This window comes from Barbatula barbatula, assembly GCF_947034865.1.
Source record: "Barbatula barbatula genome assembly, chromosome: 12".
Taxonomy (NCBI): Eukaryota; Metazoa; Chordata; class Actinopteri; order Cypriniformes; family Nemacheilidae; genus Barbatula; species Barbatula barbatula.
The window spans coordinates 22,180,013-22,201,865 of record NC_136775.1 but is presented as its reverse complement, the minus strand read 5'-3'; the positions used below and the strand labels follow the sequence as shown (position 1 = coordinate 22,201,865).

General features: G+C 41.4%; 1 protein-coding gene across 3 annotated transcripts in view; it reads left to right on the top strand.

Annotated features, from left to right (window-relative positions):
• ascc3 (activating signal cointegrator 1 complex subunit 3) overlaps positions 1 to 21,853 on the top strand; it is a 124,534-nt gene that overhangs the window by 85,190 nt on the left and 17,491 nt on the right. For all 3 annotated transcript variants that reach the window (XM_079470050.1, XM_079470049.1, XM_079470051.1), the window contains 17 exons: positions 1,763 to 1,897; positions 9,500 to 9,691; positions 9,779 to 10,003; positions 11,136 to 11,255; positions 11,404 to 11,568; positions 11,881 to 11,967; positions 12,511 to 12,687; positions 14,111 to 14,336; positions 14,464 to 14,618; positions 17,000 to 17,098; positions 17,220 to 17,388; positions 17,962 to 18,182; positions 18,253 to 18,338; positions 18,411 to 18,577; positions 19,299 to 19,444; positions 20,360 to 20,480; positions 20,669 to 20,811. In XM_079470050.1, coding sequence (XP_079326176.1) covers positions 1,763 to 1,897; positions 9,500 to 9,691; positions 9,779 to 10,003; positions 11,136 to 11,255; positions 11,404 to 11,568; positions 11,881 to 11,967; positions 12,511 to 12,687; positions 14,111 to 14,336; positions 14,464 to 14,618; positions 17,000 to 17,098; positions 17,220 to 17,388; positions 17,962 to 18,182; positions 18,253 to 18,338; positions 18,411 to 18,577; positions 19,299 to 19,444; positions 20,360 to 20,480; positions 20,669 to 20,811 — 2,634 coding nt within the window. The remainder of the gene's footprint in view (positions 1 to 1,762; positions 1,898 to 9,499; positions 9,692 to 9,778; positions 10,004 to 11,135; positions 11,256 to 11,403; positions 11,569 to 11,880; positions 11,968 to 12,510; positions 12,688 to 14,110; positions 14,337 to 14,463; positions 14,619 to 16,999; positions 17,099 to 17,219; positions 17,389 to 17,961; positions 18,183 to 18,252; positions 18,339 to 18,410; positions 18,578 to 19,298; positions 19,445 to 20,359; positions 20,481 to 20,668; positions 20,812 to 21,853) is intronic.

The window sequence follows — 21,853 nt, the reverse complement described above, 5'->3', positions numbered from 1 at the left end:
AGAACATTGAGACACACACAGAGGTCTTTTTGCCATCTCATAACTGTCTTGTTTTTTCTGGTATTGATTGTTTTTGTCTGAGGTATTGACTGTTTTGCAAGGGCAGGCTGAGTATAATAGGAAAATTACAACCCTCCTCTTTCTGTTGACTAATATTCTGCACAAAGACATCGGTGTGCCCTTCTGTGCATGTGATACAGCTCATTACAGATCGAGTGTCTGCATCCAGAGCCTGAGCCAGAACAATCTAGAAATAAAAATGCTATACACAGTGTTTATAAAGATTGACAATTTGACTATATCAGAATCTAGAGACTTTTTATTTCTTTTTAATTCATTATTTGATGTTAAAATGCTTCATGTTATTTTTAAGTCCCAGTCAAATAAAACGTGACAATACTTATGTATTCATGGAATACAACAGCTTTTATTGTAAATAGTTTATCTATGTGGGTCATTGTCTTTCTAACATCCGTGTGCCCTCATAATCTTCAGTTAAAATCTAAAAAAGGAACTTCTGTCCTCTTAAAGTCCCTGTCAAATAAAAAAATGACAATTGTTCTTTTTTCATGAAATATTGAAGCGTTTATTGTAAATAGTTTATCAATAAATGAAAATAATTTACCCTCATAGCCTGACTACGTCAGACTTTGTACTTCCGCTCAATTTCAGTCAGCTTCTGTACTCAGTCTGATATAGCAAACCAGCTCCCAGATTATCTCCCGCTCCGAACCAGCCGTCCAACCAATGGATAGTGGGTGACGTAGTCGCTAAGAGCCGAATTTAAGGAAAGTACCGGACCTACTGTATGTCCAAACTAGCATTGTAGTGTTTAACCCACCTTGGTGACACTGCTCCGTAACGGCATGTCCATGGTCTTCCTCTGCTTTTTAATGGTCCTTGCAGTTTTAGAGAGTGTATCTCTGTCTCTTTTATCTGTCTAGCTCGAGCTTGCAATTAAATTGCAGGATTTCCGACAGACTTGAACTGAATGAAGATCTGCGTTTTACAGAACTAATCCTAACTTTGACAGTTGGCTGCAAACCTTTCTTGTTTGTCTCTACTGTCAAAAATTAGTATTAGATACACTAATTGTACCGTGAATGCATAAGAAATACTCCACATAATCTGCAAAAGCCGTAGCATCCGTTAACTCCTCCCCTTCAACTGTAAGTCTGTTGCCAGATCTATTTAAAATGCGACGACTATTTTTATACAGCCAATCAAACTGCAGAGAAAGACAAAAGCCATGGCCATTATTTTTCTCAGAAATGCATCAAAGTATGGAAGTAAAAACGTTCGCAACTTCCGTTTCACAGGGACTTAAAAGTAAGCCATCGATGGGTTATCTCTGTGAGTAAAACACTGTGACACTCACAATCTACTCATTTTTGAGCGCTTTGTTTGCTGGTCACTCCACTGTTGGAACTTGTTTGTGAAGCCTGTTTGAAAGTGATCATTATTTATCCTCTTCCATTCATTGCTTGCGACATAGCATTGATTTTCTGTACTTGTACATTTTAGTTTAATAAAGCCTAACTCTGTTTCAAAACCTAGCGAGCCACTTAGAAAACATCTTTAGGCATTTTAGGTGTGTGCCTGACGTAAAGGTAGGAAAAAAAACACGCTGTCCAATAAGATGCATCATTTTACCCAAATTCAAGTATTTGTTTTGTAAAGTCAAAATCAATGGCCAATCGGAATGTTTTAGCCAAAAGCTAAATATAATATACCAAATATTCTCTGTATGTATCTGCTTCAGGTGATGGTGTTTGTGCACGCCCGCAACTCCACCGTACGCACGGCCATGAGTCTGATCGAGATGGCCAAGAACCGAGGAGAGGTGTCTTTCTTCCAGGTGGACCAGGGGCCGGACTACGGCCAGTGTGAGAAACAGGTAAATGCCGTCAGCCTCAGGGCTGAGGATAAATGAAATAATCTTGCTCTTTTACAGGTTTTGTGCACATAGTACTAATCTTTCATTGCACCGCCACTCGGGACACAGAATTCTTCAGCCGGACTTGGACGTGTCCAAACAAAGCAAGTTATTTATGAGCAGTTATTCAGCACCTCTGCAGAAGAGAAAAGTGAGAGAAATTGAGGTCAGTCACCTATGCTTGCAGCAGCACTTTCTGAGAGAATGGTAAACACAGCCAGGAGACGTACCTGTGAGGGCCAAACGGGTGCGGGCGCTTGGAAATGAAAGCTGAAGGCGAGACGGCACTAAACTTTGAGATGCTGCCCTGCTAGCTGGAGTGGGTGTGCAATTAGAGTCCCTGCGGAGGTTGACATTCAAACGCTTTCGTCTGAAGACGCATTTAGACGCACTGGGGAAACCACAACCAACTTACGGTTTTCTTTTCCTTAAACTGGGTTTGTGTGGAGCGTTAGATTTTAATAGTCACCTTTGCTCATTCTCTCGCTGACCCTCACACCACATATGAAACACCTTTTTCTCACCTCAACGGCAGACTCGACTTCTTCAAAGCGCAAAAGAGGAACGTGTTTTATTCATTCAGTTATAACATGTGAGAAACCGTTACACCAAAAGCGTAGCATCAATGTAATTTGTGTCTGTGTTTCAGGACCAGACGTGACAACTACTTAAATTCCAGATGGCCAAAAAAAGTCCACACCACAAATTTGATGGTTCACAGGAACGGCAACAGTGAAAATCATTTGAAGGCCTTGCACGTTTAAAATGTAAAACTGCCGCATGCAAGCTTAGACGAAACATTACAGTATCAGTTGAGGCTAGTCACTAGCCGCTATGGAACTGTCAATAATCTTAAAGAGTAAATATTACAATGTCCTTAAAATGACATTTCATTCAGCGTGTAATGTTGCTGTGTGTGAATGGGAGCAGTCTGCCAAGTTATTGGCTTGGAAAAAAGGATTCGACTCTGAATCACTCCAACGAGTCGTCTGTCGTTCTAATTTCAGTTCCGGGTCAGATTTGCATCACTCCGTGTAAAGCCCGCCCATGTTCCATTTGCGACACTGCACGCCGTAGACCATCTGACCATCTGACCAATCAGATCAGAGTAGGCTGACGGAAATGAGGAGATTAGACAGATGAATCACCGAATGAATCATTTGAGAGTCAGATAAGAAGTAAGGTAATAATAACTGCCTATTATTAGTAAATGAAAGTGTTTTTACACCGTGTTTGTACGTAAACGTTTTGTTGGACGCTCCATAAACAAAAGCAGGACCTTATAAATCACAATATGTACTCTTTAAATCTTCATTACACTTCTGAGCTTCAGACGAGACAATAGTGTGGGTGTTTTAGGGAGGACGTTATTGCTTCTTAAAGCTGGGTAGTCCATTACGTTTACAGTGATGAAGAAAGCCTGTTTTGTATATAACTTCTTTTGATAGTGAGCTCAACATACTGACAACATATTGATGTGCAGGAGTGATGAAAGTAGAACAGATCCAGCAGATCCGTGCGGTGTAAGAAGAACAGAAGGTTCTGTTTGGCAGGTGGCTTTTATGGGAAGGTAGCGACTGTCTGCTGTTCCAGCTTCATTAGCTTGAATAGCTCAGAAGGGGCCTGCGATAGATTCAGACCTGTACAGAAAGATCAATAAACAGTTGGACTCAACCTACATGTGTGCTGGACAGATGCACGTGTGTTTGTGAAGCGTCGACATCTTTGCTTGAACCCCAGCACCCTTCATTTTGTGTTGTTGTTGTTGCACGCACTTTTTACACGTATGGCCAGTTTCATAATGTTGTGGGACAGATGTCATTCTTTTTTAGTGCCATAAACAAAAAAGGAATATCGAAATGAATATATATATATATGTTATTATATAATATGTACTGTATATACCTCAGTAATGAAATTCTCAACTGCTGTATCTGAGACCATAAAACGGCTCCTACTGGAGTAGTTTCTTTGGGTCTGTTATATATTAGTTAAGGGATATGCAAGTACACAGAGGTGGATGCTCTCCTCTCTCGAGACTGCCGTCACACAATAACTCCATATTTAAATCTCCCAGCAGAAGGTGGTATGATACATTTAGTAACCTTTCTCAGAGTCTCTCGGGCTCGGCCGAGACAGATGCGGTCTCTAATCTCCACCCCATTGATATGTAGCAGATATAAATACATCAAACCACAGTGTTCGGTCCTTCAAAGCCACTGGACGAACAGAAAGAAATGTTTGCTAACATATGAGCATCAATAGCTTGTCGTAGCCGACACCATTTCAGATTATGTCGTTCATAGTCCTCTTTACTGCACAGTCCGTCTCTTTAAAAATCTTTCATATTGTCTCATGTCTGGAGATACTTAAATACACACACTTGACAAGTTTCATTTAAAAGCTAAAAAAATATATGGTGATAATACACCTAGGTAAGGTTTCAAACCAAGACTTTCTACTGTATTGTGAACGTGCAGAAGTTTGCCCACAAGCATTAATAAAGTGAAGTTTCTAGGAAGATTTGGTGAGACGTCTTGTGGATAAGAGCATTGGGGTTGAAATCTGTTTTTGAGGATTAAATTGAGATAAAGTGTTTAACTATAATTCTGCTTAACCACACACACACACACCTGCAATAAAAGACAGCTTATGAAAACCAGCCTTCATTAATATTCATGTTTTCTTAATCTCATATATGAATATGGAGGGAATAAGGTCACTTATTTAAAGTGGGATTGTTTATAATGCAGTTGAAGTCAGAGGTGAGCTCATTTCAATCTGCTCATTAAAGTGTTTGATATGTGTGTTTGAAGAGGCTGTCAATCCCGTTCAGAGATCTCATGGCATATTTTCCCATAAGACACAGAACACACTCACTGCTATAGAGCAGACGTCCACAAATGTGTTTGTGTGTGTTCGAGAGACATTCAGAAGCTGCTAGTGTAGAGTGAATTTATGGTATAATAATGCTAGTTTAAAAGCTGTTCATGAAATTTGAATTTGAAATATTTTATTAGCTCATTTTTACGAAAGCAGACCTTTAAGGTAAGAGATGACGTTCAGGTGTCATATATTTTATAAAAATACATATTTATATTTAATTTGTCTAACAAAACTGTCAAAATAATTAGCAGCATCCGGGTTACCGTGTGTTATTAGTTTTGAGAGGTTGTTATCTGGGAATAACGAACCTGCAAATGTGGCGACTGGCCAATAAGAGTCAAGCATTCCAACAAGCCGTGTAATAAAAAGCGTTATTAAAGGATATGATGCATTATAATTGTTCATAATGTTTGTTCTAATACATGTAATGTTGTTTTAAAGAATTATAACCAAATAAAAAATGCAAAGCGTAACAATGAATCAATACGTGTTATAATGGAGTGACTGTAGTTACAATTATGAAACATTACAATGCATTATAAGGTACATTACCAAGCATAAAAATGTACAACATTAAAACTAATTTTATAATGCATTTTACAAATATTCTTTAAGTAATATGTTACCATCGCTTCATTAAAAAACAAAACTGAAAACCTTTCACACCCCTTAAGCGTAATATATTTGGAAATGGTTTCTTATGCTATAATACACTTTTGCTACTTAACAGTGTTACCCAAGTCCCAGACTCTCAATCACAGCACGATCTGCATCTATATCATTCAAATACTTTACATTTTTACATCTCTGATATTCTAAACAATTACAAATGTAATAATAACTCTCATGGGATGCATGTAAATACACCGTTGGACAGTATTAGTATTCAGTTGAAATACAACAAGAGTGTAAAAGTGCTCATGAGAAAAGATGCTGATGTTTTTGTGCTGATGTTGGGACAGGTACAGGAGGTCCTCTGCTCAGGTTGATCTGCTTGAAGGACTCAATCTATTAATAGAAATGATGGATAGAGATCCTTTCATTTGCCCTTTCACTGTTCACATCCCATCTGCGGGACTCGGCACACAGTACATCATCAGTAATGTGAAGACTCTATATGATACCTTTATCAACATTAAACATCTTTTGATTGTCAAGTTTTGTCAAATTCAGTATTTGTTTAAAGAACAAACACCTGCACAGAGTTTTCATTTCAACAGCGTAAAGATCAGCGTCTATTCTATATAAAATAAAAGATATATATTGTTTGTGACCGCTGATGTTCTTACCTCTAATGCCGTGGTTCTCAGAAGTATTTGCTCTAAACGTAACTAAAATGTAACTACAAAATTGCTTAAAAGTTCAGTATTGTGCCAGGTCACCCCTTGGTGTCCAAAATATCTGAGTAAAGGAACACACGGTATACATTTAAAAACAAGGTACCACATTTGAGGGTCTTTCCTTGCTGATGTGTCTTGTATTAGAATGACTGACACTCATCTGATGGCCTCGTCCGTTCTCTCGCGCCCCTAGATTTAGGTCTTTCTGACAAAAGTCCCTTCGCTACGCCCGTACAGCCTCTTTCGCTCTTTCAGCAGCAAACACCCTCTCAGGCTCATCCGTGGATGAAAGGAGACACCTAGTGCTTAAATGCAGAGCCGGCAATGTCACAGCATGAGACTCTCAGCCAGTGAAGAGAGAGAACGCATTGATGTATCAGAGACAGATGAAAACACCTTATGACATTAACACAGTATACTGAAGCGTCAGGAATGAACATCAGGTGTGACAGCAGGTCGGCTCTCTGATGAAAGACGCTTTCTTTCTTTCACCCTCATGGGAAAGGTTTGCAGGATTTAGCTCATTAAATTCCATTGTTAGAGCTTTCAGTTATTTTTAACTTCTGTCCCCGTGAGGATGTCTTTATCCACTGCTGAAGCGCTATTGTTGTCTTGTCTAAGATGACCCATCGGCGAGCGGGTTTCTGTCATGTAGAAGAGGAAACGGAGCCGCGCGCTAGCTTTGATTTCATACTGTAGTATTTGATGGAATTATTAAATCCTACAAATCACTTTTTAGCTGTTGTGATTTCTGTGACAGACCTCATAGAAATATATATATATTCTTTCTTTCCCAGTCCCATCCCGCTTACCTGTCCTTTATTTACACACTCAGTACCAGTCTGTGATAACGCTTTGACAATGTTATTCTTGTGTCATTGCCGATAAAAGATGTTGTGTGAATATAAAGTACGTTCTGCTAGGGCTGCTCGGTTATGATAGAATGCCCAATATTGAGATTTAACACGATTACCTGTTAACTTTTAAAACAACAAAGAAGAATGTAAAAAGTTGGCTTTTAAACTGTGAATTCAACTGAAAAATACATGTTAAGAAATGGCACAGCTGAAGCACTGTAAAGGAACGGGTCGCGCTGTGGATTTACACCAAAAGAAATGAGAGGATCCTTGCTAAATGGAATGCGGCACAACAATCGTCGATAGTTTTGTAATTGTCATTTATTAAAAGCCAAAATTGACGATTAGGATTAATGTTCGATTAAGTACACAGCCCTACGTTCTGCTTAATTCTTCAGCATGAAGTGTACATCCGTTTTGATAGGAATACTGAGAGACAGTGAAGTGTCCAAATAAAAATGTGACAAATGACCATGTGTCATTGAGATCGTCAGAAAGATTTCAGTGTCAAGCCTAGCGCGCCGCTAACGCCCCCTGTCAGACTAGCTGTATTAAGATTCATAATGTCTGTGAATCAATGATAAGCCTGTTTTTGCTCTATTAACGGCATCGCTCGCGGAGACCGCGTTACGCAAACACGACGACCTCGAGGTTGTGCATGCGATTGAAGAAACGGAGGTCGTTGTGTTTGCGCTGTGACGGCTGCAGGCTGTTCTCCACACATCTCAGTGTCTGTATCCCCCAGAGTCTGCATGCGGTATGGCTACTGTCCGCTCGTGTTAAAGCAGAGTAATGGCTGATCAGCGATGTCTGCCGCAGCCGGTGGAAAGCAGCCCCGGCTTCTGCTTAGCGCGCAGGGAAATAATCTCTCTTCAGCGGCCCTTAATCAGCCTTGATCAGAGAGCCGATGTGCTGCCATCTCCAATCCAACCTCTGAACGTGAGCTCCTGCCCCCGCCTCACTTTAACTTACGCTCTCACAGCCCGCCGTTAATGCTCTCTGACACCTCAAAGCAAACCTTAGCGTTTCAATTAGGCTCTCCGGTGGCGCTCGCAGCTCGCCGTGCCCCGAAGAACGCCTGCCGCTCCTCTGCGTCTTCTTTCTCTATTTCTCTGGTTTACCTGCCCGTTTATTTTTGTGCGCTTACTGAGCTTTCCAGATTGGGCATGTTCACCGGTGAGCGAATGTTGAAAATGTGCTGTATGCTTCGAACGTCTCACCTACTAGCTTCATCCTGGTCAAGTTTCATCTGGACCATTCATTCTTAAATAATAGTATATTAACAACTAATGATCGGCAAGATTACCTCACCTGTTTTTCTTCCGTAGATGCCTTGGAAACGTGGTGTCCTACATCATTCCATGTCGCTTAATTGTAGTGCTGTCATTGCGCTCTCCACAGAGAGAAGAGGAGAAGAGCTCCGACACGATAAACCAAATCTCTCTTCATGATCAGTGGACATGTGTCTGCATGGGGTCATTATACAACACGAGAACCGAGAAGAGTCTCGTGAAGGAAATGCTGCGACTTCTTTCTATTCACAGTCAGATGTGGGTCCTGTAAATAGCCCGGTTTAACCATGGTAGCACAGCACAGTGGTACCACATTTTTGTGGGGTTTTGTGCATTATTGGTATTCGGCGTGGGTTCAACAGACAGACGCTGTCTGTAATGGGCTGTTCAGAGCAGCACTGAGGCCTTGTTACTATTGACCTCCATTTAGACTCGGGCAGAGAGAGATCAAAGCACGTGATAGTGAGGACGTTACTGCCGGCGCGGGTCACGACCGTCATCAGCAGTCAACAAAACACACATCTCAATTACACCGACCCGCCGGAGAAACACAACATTTACTGCATGTTTAACAGACTTGAACGCTGAAGGCTGTAAACAGGATGGAAAAAATACCCACCAGACAGGTTTCCTCAGACGGGGCAAATGTCATCCAATCCATTTTTGGGAGATGATACTGAGAATAGTTTTATGATCTGACAATACAGATCACGAAAACACAGTCAAAAACTCTGTTATGTAGTAAATGCGTATATATTATTGTACTGTATATACAGTAAGGGCTGTATGAAATAAGATGTCGGTTTATTTCAAGTCTAATTACATGTTTAAGTCACATGTTCTTCTTAAGGGCCATTCACTTTATAATGATAACTTTAACGTTTTAAAAATCGTTCTTAATTCAGGAGATTAGCGGGGCTCACACCATAACTGTAGAACGATATCTTTCAGTACTATTGTTTTCCAGCTGATGAAGGATAAAACATACTGTCAGACAGTGTTCGTCAGATAATGTTTGACTAATGGTGATCGCAACGCGGCTTTTATGTCAGAATTAAAGATGGTTGGAAACAGCTGGTGTGGATGCAAATACAGTTATCTTTATAGTTAGCGTTATAAGATGAACGGCCCTTAAATGTTCAACGCATAGCTACAGTCATACCAAAGCTAACTCGTCGTGTGGCGCAGGTACAGCGCTCCAGAAACAAGCAGATGAGGGAGATGTTTCCTGATGGCTTCGGGATCCATCATGCCGGGATGTTACGGCAGGACCGCACGCTGATGGAGAACATGTTCTCCAGAGGGTACCTGAAGGCCCTGGTGTGCACAGCCACGCTGGCCTGGGGTGTAAACCTGCCCGCTCATGCGGTCATCATCAAGGTCGGACCCCGCAGACGTTTGTGTGGTTGTGTGCATTGTTAAACGTTGTGATGCGATGGCTGGATTCTTCTGCGTCTCTGTTATCAGGGCACTAATATTTACGACGCCAAACGTGGCGCGCTGGTGGATCTGGGCATCCTGGACGTCATGCAGATTTTCGGTCGCGCCGGGCGGCCGCAGTTCGATAAGTACGGTGAGGGAACCATCATCACGACCCATGAGAAGCTGAGCCATTACCTGACGCTCCTGACCCAGCAGAACCCCATCGAGAGTCAGTTCCTGCAGAGCCTCGCTGACAACCTCAGTGCTGAGGTACAAAGCCTGCCGGCTGCTCATTTCAGCTCACAGTCGAGATATTACATGCCGGTTTCAAAGAAAGCCTGTAGAATAAAACCATCACAGGGCTTAGTTGTGACTTATAGATCGACGAATCATTTTGTTTACATGATACATGTGACGTGTGTACTGTGTATAGTAATAATGTTTATACTGTATATGAATACACACATGCATGTCAAATTGTTTGGACATTTTCTTAAATATTATAATTGTTACATTAATTACATATAAATATTAAAATCTATTTATACTTGCACGTATTTATACACAGCGCATACATTATGTAAACAAAAGCTTTTATTCTCCCCTATTTAAAGACCTTGGATGGTAACAGTTATTTTCATCACGAGCCAGTTCAGATCTGTTTACTAAAACCCTAGTGTACCATTCATCAGTAAGGATTCATTTCAAAGAATAATTCAGATCAGGCCTCACTGACTCCAAACGGCAAACACATGACCTGATTGCTGAAATATTGTAAATGTGTCTCGGGACAGTTGGAGCGGTTTTGTGGGATACAGGTGCCACTTTTGTATTTATTTGTGGTTGTTTTTCTTATTTGAATAGATATTTTTTGCCACAATGCTGATGTAGTTGGATACAATTAGATATTGTGACAGCCCTAGTGCCACTGCTGAAGTGTCTGACAGCTTTCTGACAGTAGTGACTTGTGATGAGCAAGCTAGCATCACGAGCATCTAAGAAATGAATCGCACACACTGACACCAGACACATTTCGTGGCATAACCTGTGGTATCTTCCTTTTGAACAGCAGTTGTGTAAAATTGATATAGCTTATTACAGTATTAAAAGAAAGAACATCTGAAAATTGTAATTAACCAGGGTAATGTGTTACTTCACTCTACCACATGGTGGCGACATCTTACATGGATTTTCTAATGTTAACATCGCTGATCTGTCACTAGATGGCACAATGACACCAGAAGTCAGCAGCTGCTCTGAAATCCACATTGATTGAATGTGCATGTTACACGTGTCATTATATAATGTCCAAGGCCTCAATGACACAAAGGAGAACAATCAGAGTTGGATCATGGGATGTATGCCGTGTTGTTTATAAAGTACACTTGGTTGCTTTGTGCAGATTGCACTAGGGACGGTCACGAATGTGGATGAAGCTGTAAGATGGATGAGTTACACATACCTGTTTGTCCGGATGAGAGCCAATCCGCTTGCTTACGGGATCAGCCACAAGGCCTATCAGGTACACTCTTGGTTTGCTGTAAATGTGCTGGACAGTTTACAGGTCTGTGACCATCAATGTCCAAATTCTTTGTTTTTGTCTTTCACGTGTACTATACAGTCAGTCATGTGATGGATTGTTCAGTGAATGTATGTGTCATGTGACTCAGATGGACCCTCAGCTAGAGCTCTACAGGAGAGAGTTGGTGCAGGATGCTGGCAGGAAGCTGGACAAGGCTCGGATGATTCGTTTCGACGAGAGGACCGGTTATTTCGCCTCCACAGACCTTGGCAGGACGGCCAGTCACTATTACATCAAGTACAACACCATTGAGGTTAGGATACTGTTGTGTTCATTTGCTCAGAAAAGCATCCCTGTCACTTCCTCAGCTCGTTGATTCAGAGATCACATTTGCACTTTACGCCATAAACATTTTTCGATTTAACGGATGTTACCCAAGCCATGTCATACAACAACACCCTGTCAGCGTATAGCAACACCTTGTCAACCAGACTTGATACTACAGTATAGTTATTGATGTTCTTAGTGCTCTGTGTTGTGAAAAGACAAGAACTTTCTACTGCTCGGTTTCATGTATGTTTAACGCGTGAATGACATCGGTTCTTTCTCTTTTTCAATCTTACAGACTTTCAATGAGCATTTTAACTCGCAAAACACTGAAGCAGATATTCTGAGCATCACTTCCAAGGCTGAAGAATTTGAGCAGATTAAGGTGAGCAGTCGTTTCATGTAAATAAAGATGCTGTGCCCGAGATGTTCCCTAGCGAATCATGTTTGTGTTGACTTTATGAAAACGAGAGTGTTTTACGATGCGCCGCAGACATAAACATATCCCTTGCCTTTTTTCACAGTTTGTCCGTTTTTTGTATTAGTTTATAATTTAGGGGAACAAAAACAGCTGCTTGCTGTGTTTATTTACTATTATGTATGTTTATTACATTTAAGAAACTTAAGCTTTATCATATCATATTATAAATAAAACACGACAGTCTGTATTTAATCTGTTTATTTTATTGAATCTGTTTATTACAAATACATGTGGTGTTTAGTGTCAGTCTGTCTGCGAGCTGACACCAGTCAGGTGGCCATCTCACGGTGGACAACAGAAACAGCTGAACGTATACTCAAAAAATCAAAATGATTGGTGATAAATAGAAGAAAACGGATGTATGAATAAAGTTCACTCAGGTTGAAGGGTGACACCCAATATGTGTTTAATGGTGAACGATATTGATATGCCGTGTGTCAAACGCAGGTTCGAGACGAGGAGCTGGAGGAACTCGATCAGATGTTGTGCAATTTCTGCGAGCTTCCGGCAGCCGGAGGGGTGGAGAACGGCTACGGCAAGATCAACATCCTTCTGCAGACGTACATCGGGCGCGGAGAGGTGGACAGCTTCTCCCTCATATCTGATCTGTCCTATGTAGCACAGGTAAAAAAAAAAACATCATATCATTTTCACATTGTCTGCATTTGAAGCGTTTTTGTGGCATCGTGAGTGTGGACTTGTTTCTGTTCAGGTTGCTCAGAGGTTGGCTTGAGATTGTCTCTGTAGAAGCCATCTATCGTTGCTATCTGTGATTGCATAATAACAGTTTCCATGTGGTCAGATCAGTGGTCAGTGAAATCGCTGGGAGAAATTCCCACTTTGCTCTTAATTCGGCTGGTTTACACGTGCAGCCGGTTTCCGGCAGTGGGAGTCATTTCCGTGTCAAACGTATGTTGATTTGAAATCCAGACCCTCTTGGATGCTTCAGTCTGTGATATCTTTCTCCGTCACACTTCAGAGATTTCAGATGTATATGTTTATATACACACTATGAGAGGGATTCTTTTAATGGGTTTTGCATCTGTTGAGAAGTGCAGACAAATCCCATCATTCACCTGTGGATCTGAATGCCTTTGAACGGGGATTGGAAAGATTAGAAGCATCTGATTGCAGATTGAAACACAGAACAAATCCAGAATTAAATAAACAAGCAATGAATGAATGAATGTTACAGCTAAACTTATATATGTAACACTTTACAATAAGGTTGTATTTTTAACATTAGTCCATGCGTTGCTTAGCATGAACTTACAATAAGCATTATTCCTATGGCATTGGTGAATATTATTCCAAACCTGTAGAAATGACGATAGATTTAGTTTTTCTTCACATTTTTCAGTGAAGTATCCCTTTAAATGTATATTTTTAAGTAAAATGTTAAACCGGTTCAAAACCTTCACGTTCTGCATTGAAGTGCCAGTCAGATACTTACAACATTATCATTTGTGTAGTATTAACACGTGTTATCTTTGATCATGCTTATTGTCAGTACCAGACCTCTAATTCAAGATAACTTTTCAGAGTTTACGCAGTGGTCTAACAGTTGGATATCAAATATGTTTGAAAAGAGTATTTCTCTGCATGTACAACAAAACGTTAATAGCATCTTTCAGAGGGTTGTTTGTAAACCAGAAAGGGTTTATTTGACATTATCAGCTTAGTCCCCAGCCATGATGTTAAAACTGTGCGATCTGATCAATGCAGAAACTGAATGGATACAAATATGGTATATCTAACCAAACCAGCTAACCGGTTTTATGAAACGCAACAAGTTTAAAGACTCAGAAGAGGTGTTCAGCAGCCTCAGGGTACATGGACGTGCAGACGCTTTAATGCAAAGTGACATACAGAAGTGACAACTTTCACAGTGCTCAGCAAAACTACTAATACACATTCAATTTAAATGAATAACATAACAAGAATGTCTGAATTTATTGCCTTGATTTCATTGAGCTGAAAAAAGCAGAAAGGAAATATGTTTTACATGTCTGTGCATTTGAAAGTCTTTGTGCGTTTCTGTGTGCAGAACGCAGCTCGTATTGTGCGGGCTCTCTTCGAGATAGCTCTCAGAAAGCGTTGGCCGGCCATGACCTACCGTCTGCTCAACCTGTGTAAAGTGATTGACAAGCGTCTGTGGGGTTGGGCCCACCCGCTGAGACAGTTCAGCATCCTGCCCCCTTCGGTTCTCACCAGACTGGAGGAGAGGAATCTTACCGTAGACAAACTCAAAGACATGGACAAAGATGAGATCGGTCAGTGTGCATTGGTGCAGAATAATATTCATTTATTAGCCGTCTCTCTGGGTTCAGGAAGTCGGGGGCTCAGATATACTGTGATTTACAGACTAATGTGTATTTATGTGTGTGTGTGCGCGCACAGGTCACATGTTACACCATGTGAATATCGGGCTGAAGGTGAAACAGTGTGTTCATCAGATTCCCGCCATCCTGATGGAGTCGATCATTCAACCAATCACGCGCACCGTCCTGCGCGTACGCCTCAGCATCACCCCGGACTTCAGGTGGAATGACCAGGTAACCATAGCAACTGCAGCCAGGTCATCACACCCCTGAGGCCGTTTGAGTTGATCAGCTCTAAAACCCTTGTGCTGTGCCGAATTATATTTGTGAAAACTGGAAAACCTATCTTGTTATAAATAATGTTTCTTATTCAAATGAAATGCAAAAGAAATGTCACATTACAACCATTGTCTACATTAGCCAGAACCAAAGAACATAGCCCCAATGTTACCATTGGTTTTGAGGCTCTTTGACCAAGCAGAGCCACTACAGAACTAAGCATTTGTAAAAGATGGAATAATAAACATAATATAGAAAAGCTACATACAGTCACACATTTTACACAATTGTCGATTACGTGTTGAATGTTGAACATTTTCAGGATTTCCTGTTTTTTTAGTCTAATTTCTAACCTATTAGTTTAGGTAACCATCTTCAAATTGTCTTACATTCTTTAAAAACTCAAAAATACACGAGGACATCCAAAGATACAAGCAAGTTTAAATTGCATTGGTATGCAGTTCAAGCTAAACTAAAAGTTAGTGGTTTCCAGATCATTTGTGGAATATGAATAGCGTGCTGCCACAAGATACTACAAACTTATGACTTTCACCCTGTTTACATGTTAAGTATCTTTTCTGTGATTAGAAGGTGGTGGAAGCTGAAAGGTTTAGAGAGTAACACACACACACACATACTCACAGTATGGTTAGGCAGGAGGGAGTCATTCATTTGTGTGTCTCCTCCCCTGCGTTTAACACACAAAGGCTTGAATAGGTCCAGATCTGTTGCTATTGTTCCCCTGAGGGTCAGTGCTGTGATGGGCCACAGATGGGCCGCTCTGTGTCCTGCAGTCTCCAGTGACCGTAACTCCTACAGCATGACACCCAACAGCTGGAAGACCATCAGCCCACATTATCACCCCTGATCACGCTCTGATCATCTATTCATCTGTCGTTAACCAACACATTACATAACGCTCACACCATGGTCATTATACGTATGCGTTTAAGCATGTGTCGTACATGACAGGAGCCCTAATTTACCCACACACACACACACACACACGTATACTGTGAGTTTCCCAGCATGGCAGGTCATGCTAAAAGCGATAGTTCACCCAAAAATGAAGCTTCGATTACCAATATTCTTCAGAATATCTTTTGTTTTCTGCAGACGAAAGAAAGTCATGCAGGTTTCATTTAAATAAAAAGGTTTTAATAGCTGGTCTTATACTATCGGCATAGTGTTAAACTGCTAACTAAGCATGTGTATTGTTTGAATGAAATAGGGGAGTGTGTGTCTGTCAGTGCAAAGTTATATTCCAAGAGTTATTCATATATGTAGGACATACATTTCGATATTTAGAGTCACAACCAGATTTTGATTTACAGATATTTCAATGTTATGGAATTGTTTCAATTCACATGTATTCATTTAGCAAACGAGAGAGCATTTAACAGAGAGTTTTATTATTATTACTTCTCTAGTGGAATGATTCCCACCAAATGTGTTCAACATTTGGCCAACACTGTAAAAAGAGGCTAATTTGCAAACCATTATTTGATTTATCAAACTGGAATAAAGTCGAGAGTCTCATATCTTGTGTTGTCAGATTTGGGTTAATTGTGCCGAGATTATTGTTAACAGAATGTTTGTCACAACAGACTTTAAAACTCTCATTTAACACCCTTACATTTCATTTTCCCAGGAACACAATGTAGCACCATAGTGCTTGGCCCACCATCTCTGCTTGCAGCTATATTTTCTTTATTATTGTTTGTTTCTTTATAGCTTTATCTTGGGAGACAGTTTTTACATGTAAAAGTGTGAATCAGATGAGTGTATTTGTGCTGAACAGTGTGTGAATCCCTCTGCACTGAAGCTCTTACTTCTGAAAACAAACATGCTTATTAAATCAGCATCTGTTCACTCACCCCATCACGCTCTCGCTCTCTCTCTTTTTCTGTGAGTTTTTTCATTTACGTTTTGCCTGTAGGATTTTTGTTCCTAACTTTACTGATAACATTGTGTGTTTTACCACATCTTCCTGTGTTTGTAAGTTAGACAAAAAAGCAGATAGACACACAGACAACCTTCACATTACCAATATTACAAGCATCTAAGCAAAACAATCCAGACAATAAAAATGCAACTGATCTTATAAATGTCACCGGCGTTGTGATGACAAAGGTTAATACTGAGTGTGAGATTGATATGACAGAAGCATAATAGGGAATGAAAACTGCCAAATCTTTATGAAAATAATTGATTTGCAGACCACGATGGCAAATGTTGTCATTGATGTGATTCAAATGAATGTTCTAAATATTACCACATTATACCAAAACGTCTTAAGGCCTAAATGTGGTTTCTCATGTGCACACTATAAACAGGTCCATGGTTCAGTAGGAGAGCCGTGGTGGCTGTGGGTGGAAGACCCCATTAATGATCACATCTACCACTCGGAATACTTCCTCCTGCAGAAGAAACAGGTAAAGACATCCAGACGTCATCACAATATACCAACAGTTATATACAGTATATGTATATTACAGTTATTGCATCAAAAATAAAGCTCAATTGTAGGATCTCTTTGTTCAATGTTGTGGTCAGGTGGTGAGTGGAGAGCCCCAGCAGGTGGTCTTCACTATACCCATCTTTGAGCCCATGCCGTCTCAGTATTACATCAGAGCTGTGTCTGATCGCTGGCTGGGCTCTGAAGCCGTCTGTATCATCAACTTCCAGCATCTGATACTGCCCGAGAGACACCCGCCACACACAGGTGCATCACACACACCTTACCTGTGCCCTTTACTAGAGAAACTCATCAGTGTTGTTCTGAAATGAGTCGATCAGTGTTTGTGAGTCCTGTTCGGACGTTAAGGGTTTATTCAGACACAATGTCACTTCAGCATGTACAGATGTTGGCTGGTCATTTTATTGCCAGTCAGATTGGAAAGGTCAGTGTTTTTCAACTGTCCGGTGGAAAAGTCTGGTCTGAATTAGCCATATCCACAGTACTGTTTTCTGACAAACATCAGGGGCTGTCCAAATGAGGACTTGTGCAAACGTACTGCCAGAGTGCTGGGGGTTGTGGGGGTTTACATTGTTATGCTGTCGGCTCTGGGTGGCCGCGTACTGGCCCAGGTCAGATAAGCCCACCAACAGGTGTGCTAAGATCTTTTTTCCCCATTTGATTACATTGAAAAACACCTGTAATTACATGACCACCTCACCACACTGACTGACAGCTCCGGTCCAAGTCAGTCTTTATAATAGCAGCAGCAGATGGTCAACCAATAGTTACTGACGGAAGAGGGCTTTGCTTTGGTCTTTTTCATTTGTTTGGTTCTAGAGCTCTTGGACCTTCAGCCGTTGCCTGTGACCGCTTTGGGAAAAAGGGAGTATGAGAGTTTGTACCAGTTCACCCACTTTAATCCCATTCAGACCCAGATCTTCCACACTCTCTATCACACCGACACCAACGTCCTGCTGGGTGCCCCCACTGGCTCTGGCAAAACCATCGCAGCAGAGATGGCCATGTTCAGGGTCTTCAACCAGTACCCCAGCGCCAAGGTAAAACTCGCTGTCGCTATACGTTCAGTTCTTATGACATTGTATAACCAGGCTCTGTGTGTGTGCGCAGGTGGTCTATATTGCTCCTCTCAAAGCTCTGGTCAGAGAGAGGATTGAAGACTGGAAGATCAGAATAGAGCAGAAACTTGGGAAGAAGTGAGAGAGTTTCTAGATGGCTCTAGAGGATATTTGAAATCATTTTCTCACGACCTTACTCTCTTTCTCCAGAGTGGTTGAGTTAACAGGTGACGTCACTCCCGACATGAGGGCCATATCACAGGCCGACCTGATCGTCACCACTCCAGAGAAATGGGATGGAGTCAGTCGCAGCTGGCAGAACCGCAGCTACGTGCAGAAAGTTGCTATTCTCATTATAGACGAGATCCATCTTCTGGGTAATGGGTGCACACACACACACACACCTAAATTAATCTACAGTATGTATTCATGTCCTGGAATTTGTCTATTGAAATAGCAATGGTAACGCCTGAACTTGCTCTACCTTTCTGTATGAGAAAGGTCTTGGTTCAAGATCATTGTTCATCTCGGAAGGAACCGAAGGCTTTACTTCTAGAGAATGTCCCAATACGTACATTTGCAGAACTGTGTATGAGAGCATTTGAAGGCTAAACATTTTAGCCTTTTATCCAAACTCTACAGCATGGCTTTCCACAAGCAAAATACAAAGTTCGGATCTATGTGCAGATCAGTGTACCTTAAAATATGTAATCCACGAACGATGAGCAAGACATGAAACAACCAGAAATCAGACATAGGACAATGAAAACACAGGGGATGCAGTTAGGGAAACGAAACTACAAAAGAATATGGACAGGACTTCAACACCCTTACACCCCCACTTTTACTACAAATAAAAAGACATGCTCACATAATCCTTAACCACGATTTTCCTACAAGAACCATACCTCAACGAGGATTTTTGTAGTAAATCTGTAGTTACACAAATAATCATCAATCCGCAAAAAAAACTTCCACTGTAATGGTTCATTTTTGTAAGAACCATGGATGCACACCTTGATGTAAAAGACGATATTATATAACAAAAAGAGTACGCAGGTACACTTAGTTTGAACTGACTTTGATGTGACTTCACAGGTGAGGACAGAGGGCCGGTTCTAGAGGTTATTGTGTCCAGGACTAACTTCATCTCATCCCACACCTCCAAGTCAGTGCGGGTTGTAGGACTGTCCACTGCGCTGGCCAATGCACGGGATTTAGCCGACTGGCTGGGCATCGGACAGGTGAGGTCTTTCTGCAAAAACCTCACTGATCACTGTCGGTATCTCTTACATGTGATGAAAGACTCGCCAAATCCAAATCGCTTTTTGTAAGCCATCCGTAAACAGATATTTATAGGCAAAGGAATGTCTTCAGGATCAGTGCTCCTTCCTCTTCTCGGATTTGACGTGATTTACGTATGATTTACAGCAATTCAAATCAAGCAGGAAATCTTGCCTCCCAAATGCTGTGTCGAGTTAATGGGGTCGGGTGTAATTGATGGCTCTTGTTTCGAAGGAAACATGCTCCGCTTGCCTCCGCCATGATTTGAGATGTTTTGTAAGATCTGCGCAAGGCGCGACACGAGAATAACGGTATTGTCTGTAACACGGTACCATGATTTTAAAACCGTTTCCATTACGGCCAACCGTACAATCTGCCGGTTGTTTAGCTTATACGTGCGCACATAAGGGTCTATAAATAACCCCCATTCCTCTCCCGGTATGCAGCAGCACATTGGCCAGTTATCCAGAGCGTGGCCGCACCGGTGCGGGCAGGAGTGGTTATGTAAACGTTGTTTTACTATGGCTAAAATGTCACCATGCTTGACAGACGGGGAAGGAAGGGCCGGGGGTCTCCATAAATCTGACGTGTGCCGTTTGGACTGTGGCGCACCTCTAGCTGGCCAATCCATTATCCGGCCCTTTAAATATGTGCACACACGCACCCGGGCCTAGGCCACTTGTGTGAGAGCGCGGCGGTGGGACAGGGGACAATGACTGGCTGTAATTACCCCCAGATGGGCCACTCTATCAGGCACACAGCCAGCTGGGCACTCCATCTATCTCTTTATTACCGCCTCTCTCTGTGGCTACTCACTTTCTGGCCTCGTTTTCCCCCTGTCCTTAGTCATCGCTGTCTGTCTGTCTCTCTTTCAGGTGGGACTGTTTAATTTCCGGCCTTCTGTTCGTCCGGTCCCGTTGGAGGTGCACATCCATGGCTTCCCGGGGCAACATTACTGTCCCCGTATGGCCACTATGAACAAGCCTGTGTTTCAGGGTACAGTCACATGCACACACCATTTACTCTGTTTTCACATTTGGTTGGATTGTTTGGTGTAAGATTTGGCCCCCATTTACTTTTAATCAGATAGCATGAAAACATGACCCTTGTTCCATTGATGTGACCATTGAACTGTGTTATGCCCTCTTTTCAAATAAACACCCCATGTTTTTACTGTCCTACAGCCATTCGCACTCACTCTCCTGTCAAACCTGTCCTGATATTTGTGTCGTCACGCCGGCAGACGCGGCTCACGGCTCTGGACCTCATCGCGTTCCTCGCCACAGAAGACGACTCCAAACAGTGGCTGCACCAGGATGAGAGAGAGGTCAGACATCACCATGTCAATGTCACATTACTCCAGAATGAACATAAATGACGATCGAAAGAATGTTTCAGGAGCCTTAGAAGGGTGTTTTAAAGAGACAGTTCACCCACAAAAATTAAAAGGACAATATTTGGAGGAATGTCAGTAACAAAACAGATCTCATCCCCCATTTAGTGCCATGGTAGGGAAAATAAATGAAAAAAAAACGGTTCCTTTAACTAAAAGAACGTTCAATTTAGCCATAAGGCTGTCAAATAAAACAATGCAATCCAACCGACCTCAGTAAGATAATGGTCATGTTGTACTGACAAGAAATCATCTGTCCAACCTTAGTTATTATTATTTATACGTCATAGACGAATCGTTTAGTTCAAGCTTTTTTTTATTTAAATAATTGCAAAATTAAAGTTGAATTCATTGTTTATCTATTTCATTTTTCAAATGGTAATGTTTCGAAAAGGGGACGTGCAAATTACATTCATTATATGAGATTGTGAGTGGTGGTAGTGTTTTACTTTAGGAATGCAAAAAGAATCATTTGTATGTAAACTCATTTGTGATTTTCATCTACTCAAAGCGTTTCGTCTTTTCCTACTGTTGCTATATTTTCTGGTGTGGTATATTCGTGTACCATCTGAAGAAGCTCAGTGTGTGTACACCAGTGATTACAGTACGGCTCAGCTTCTAGTGGAAAAGCCTGTGTCATCTCCCATTAAACTCCTCTTTCCACCGCATGCCTTCGGATCATTTCAAGATGTGAACAAACATCTTTTTTCCTCTTGCCGTCGCAGATGTGTGCTAATATTTTCAAAGCTCGAAATTACAGAGCTATTCTGCAAAAATGCTGCTTTTTCATCCCGGTTACAAAGTAATCACATAAAAACTTGCAGCTGAGGTGATAATTTCTTTAATAGCAGACGTATGTAACACACGCTCGCAGAAACATGGCACGGAGATGGGAAACACATCTTTCATGTGTTTGCGTGAACAAACACATTCATGACTGTAGTGTGTGTGTGTGTGTGTTCAAGCACTCTGGACT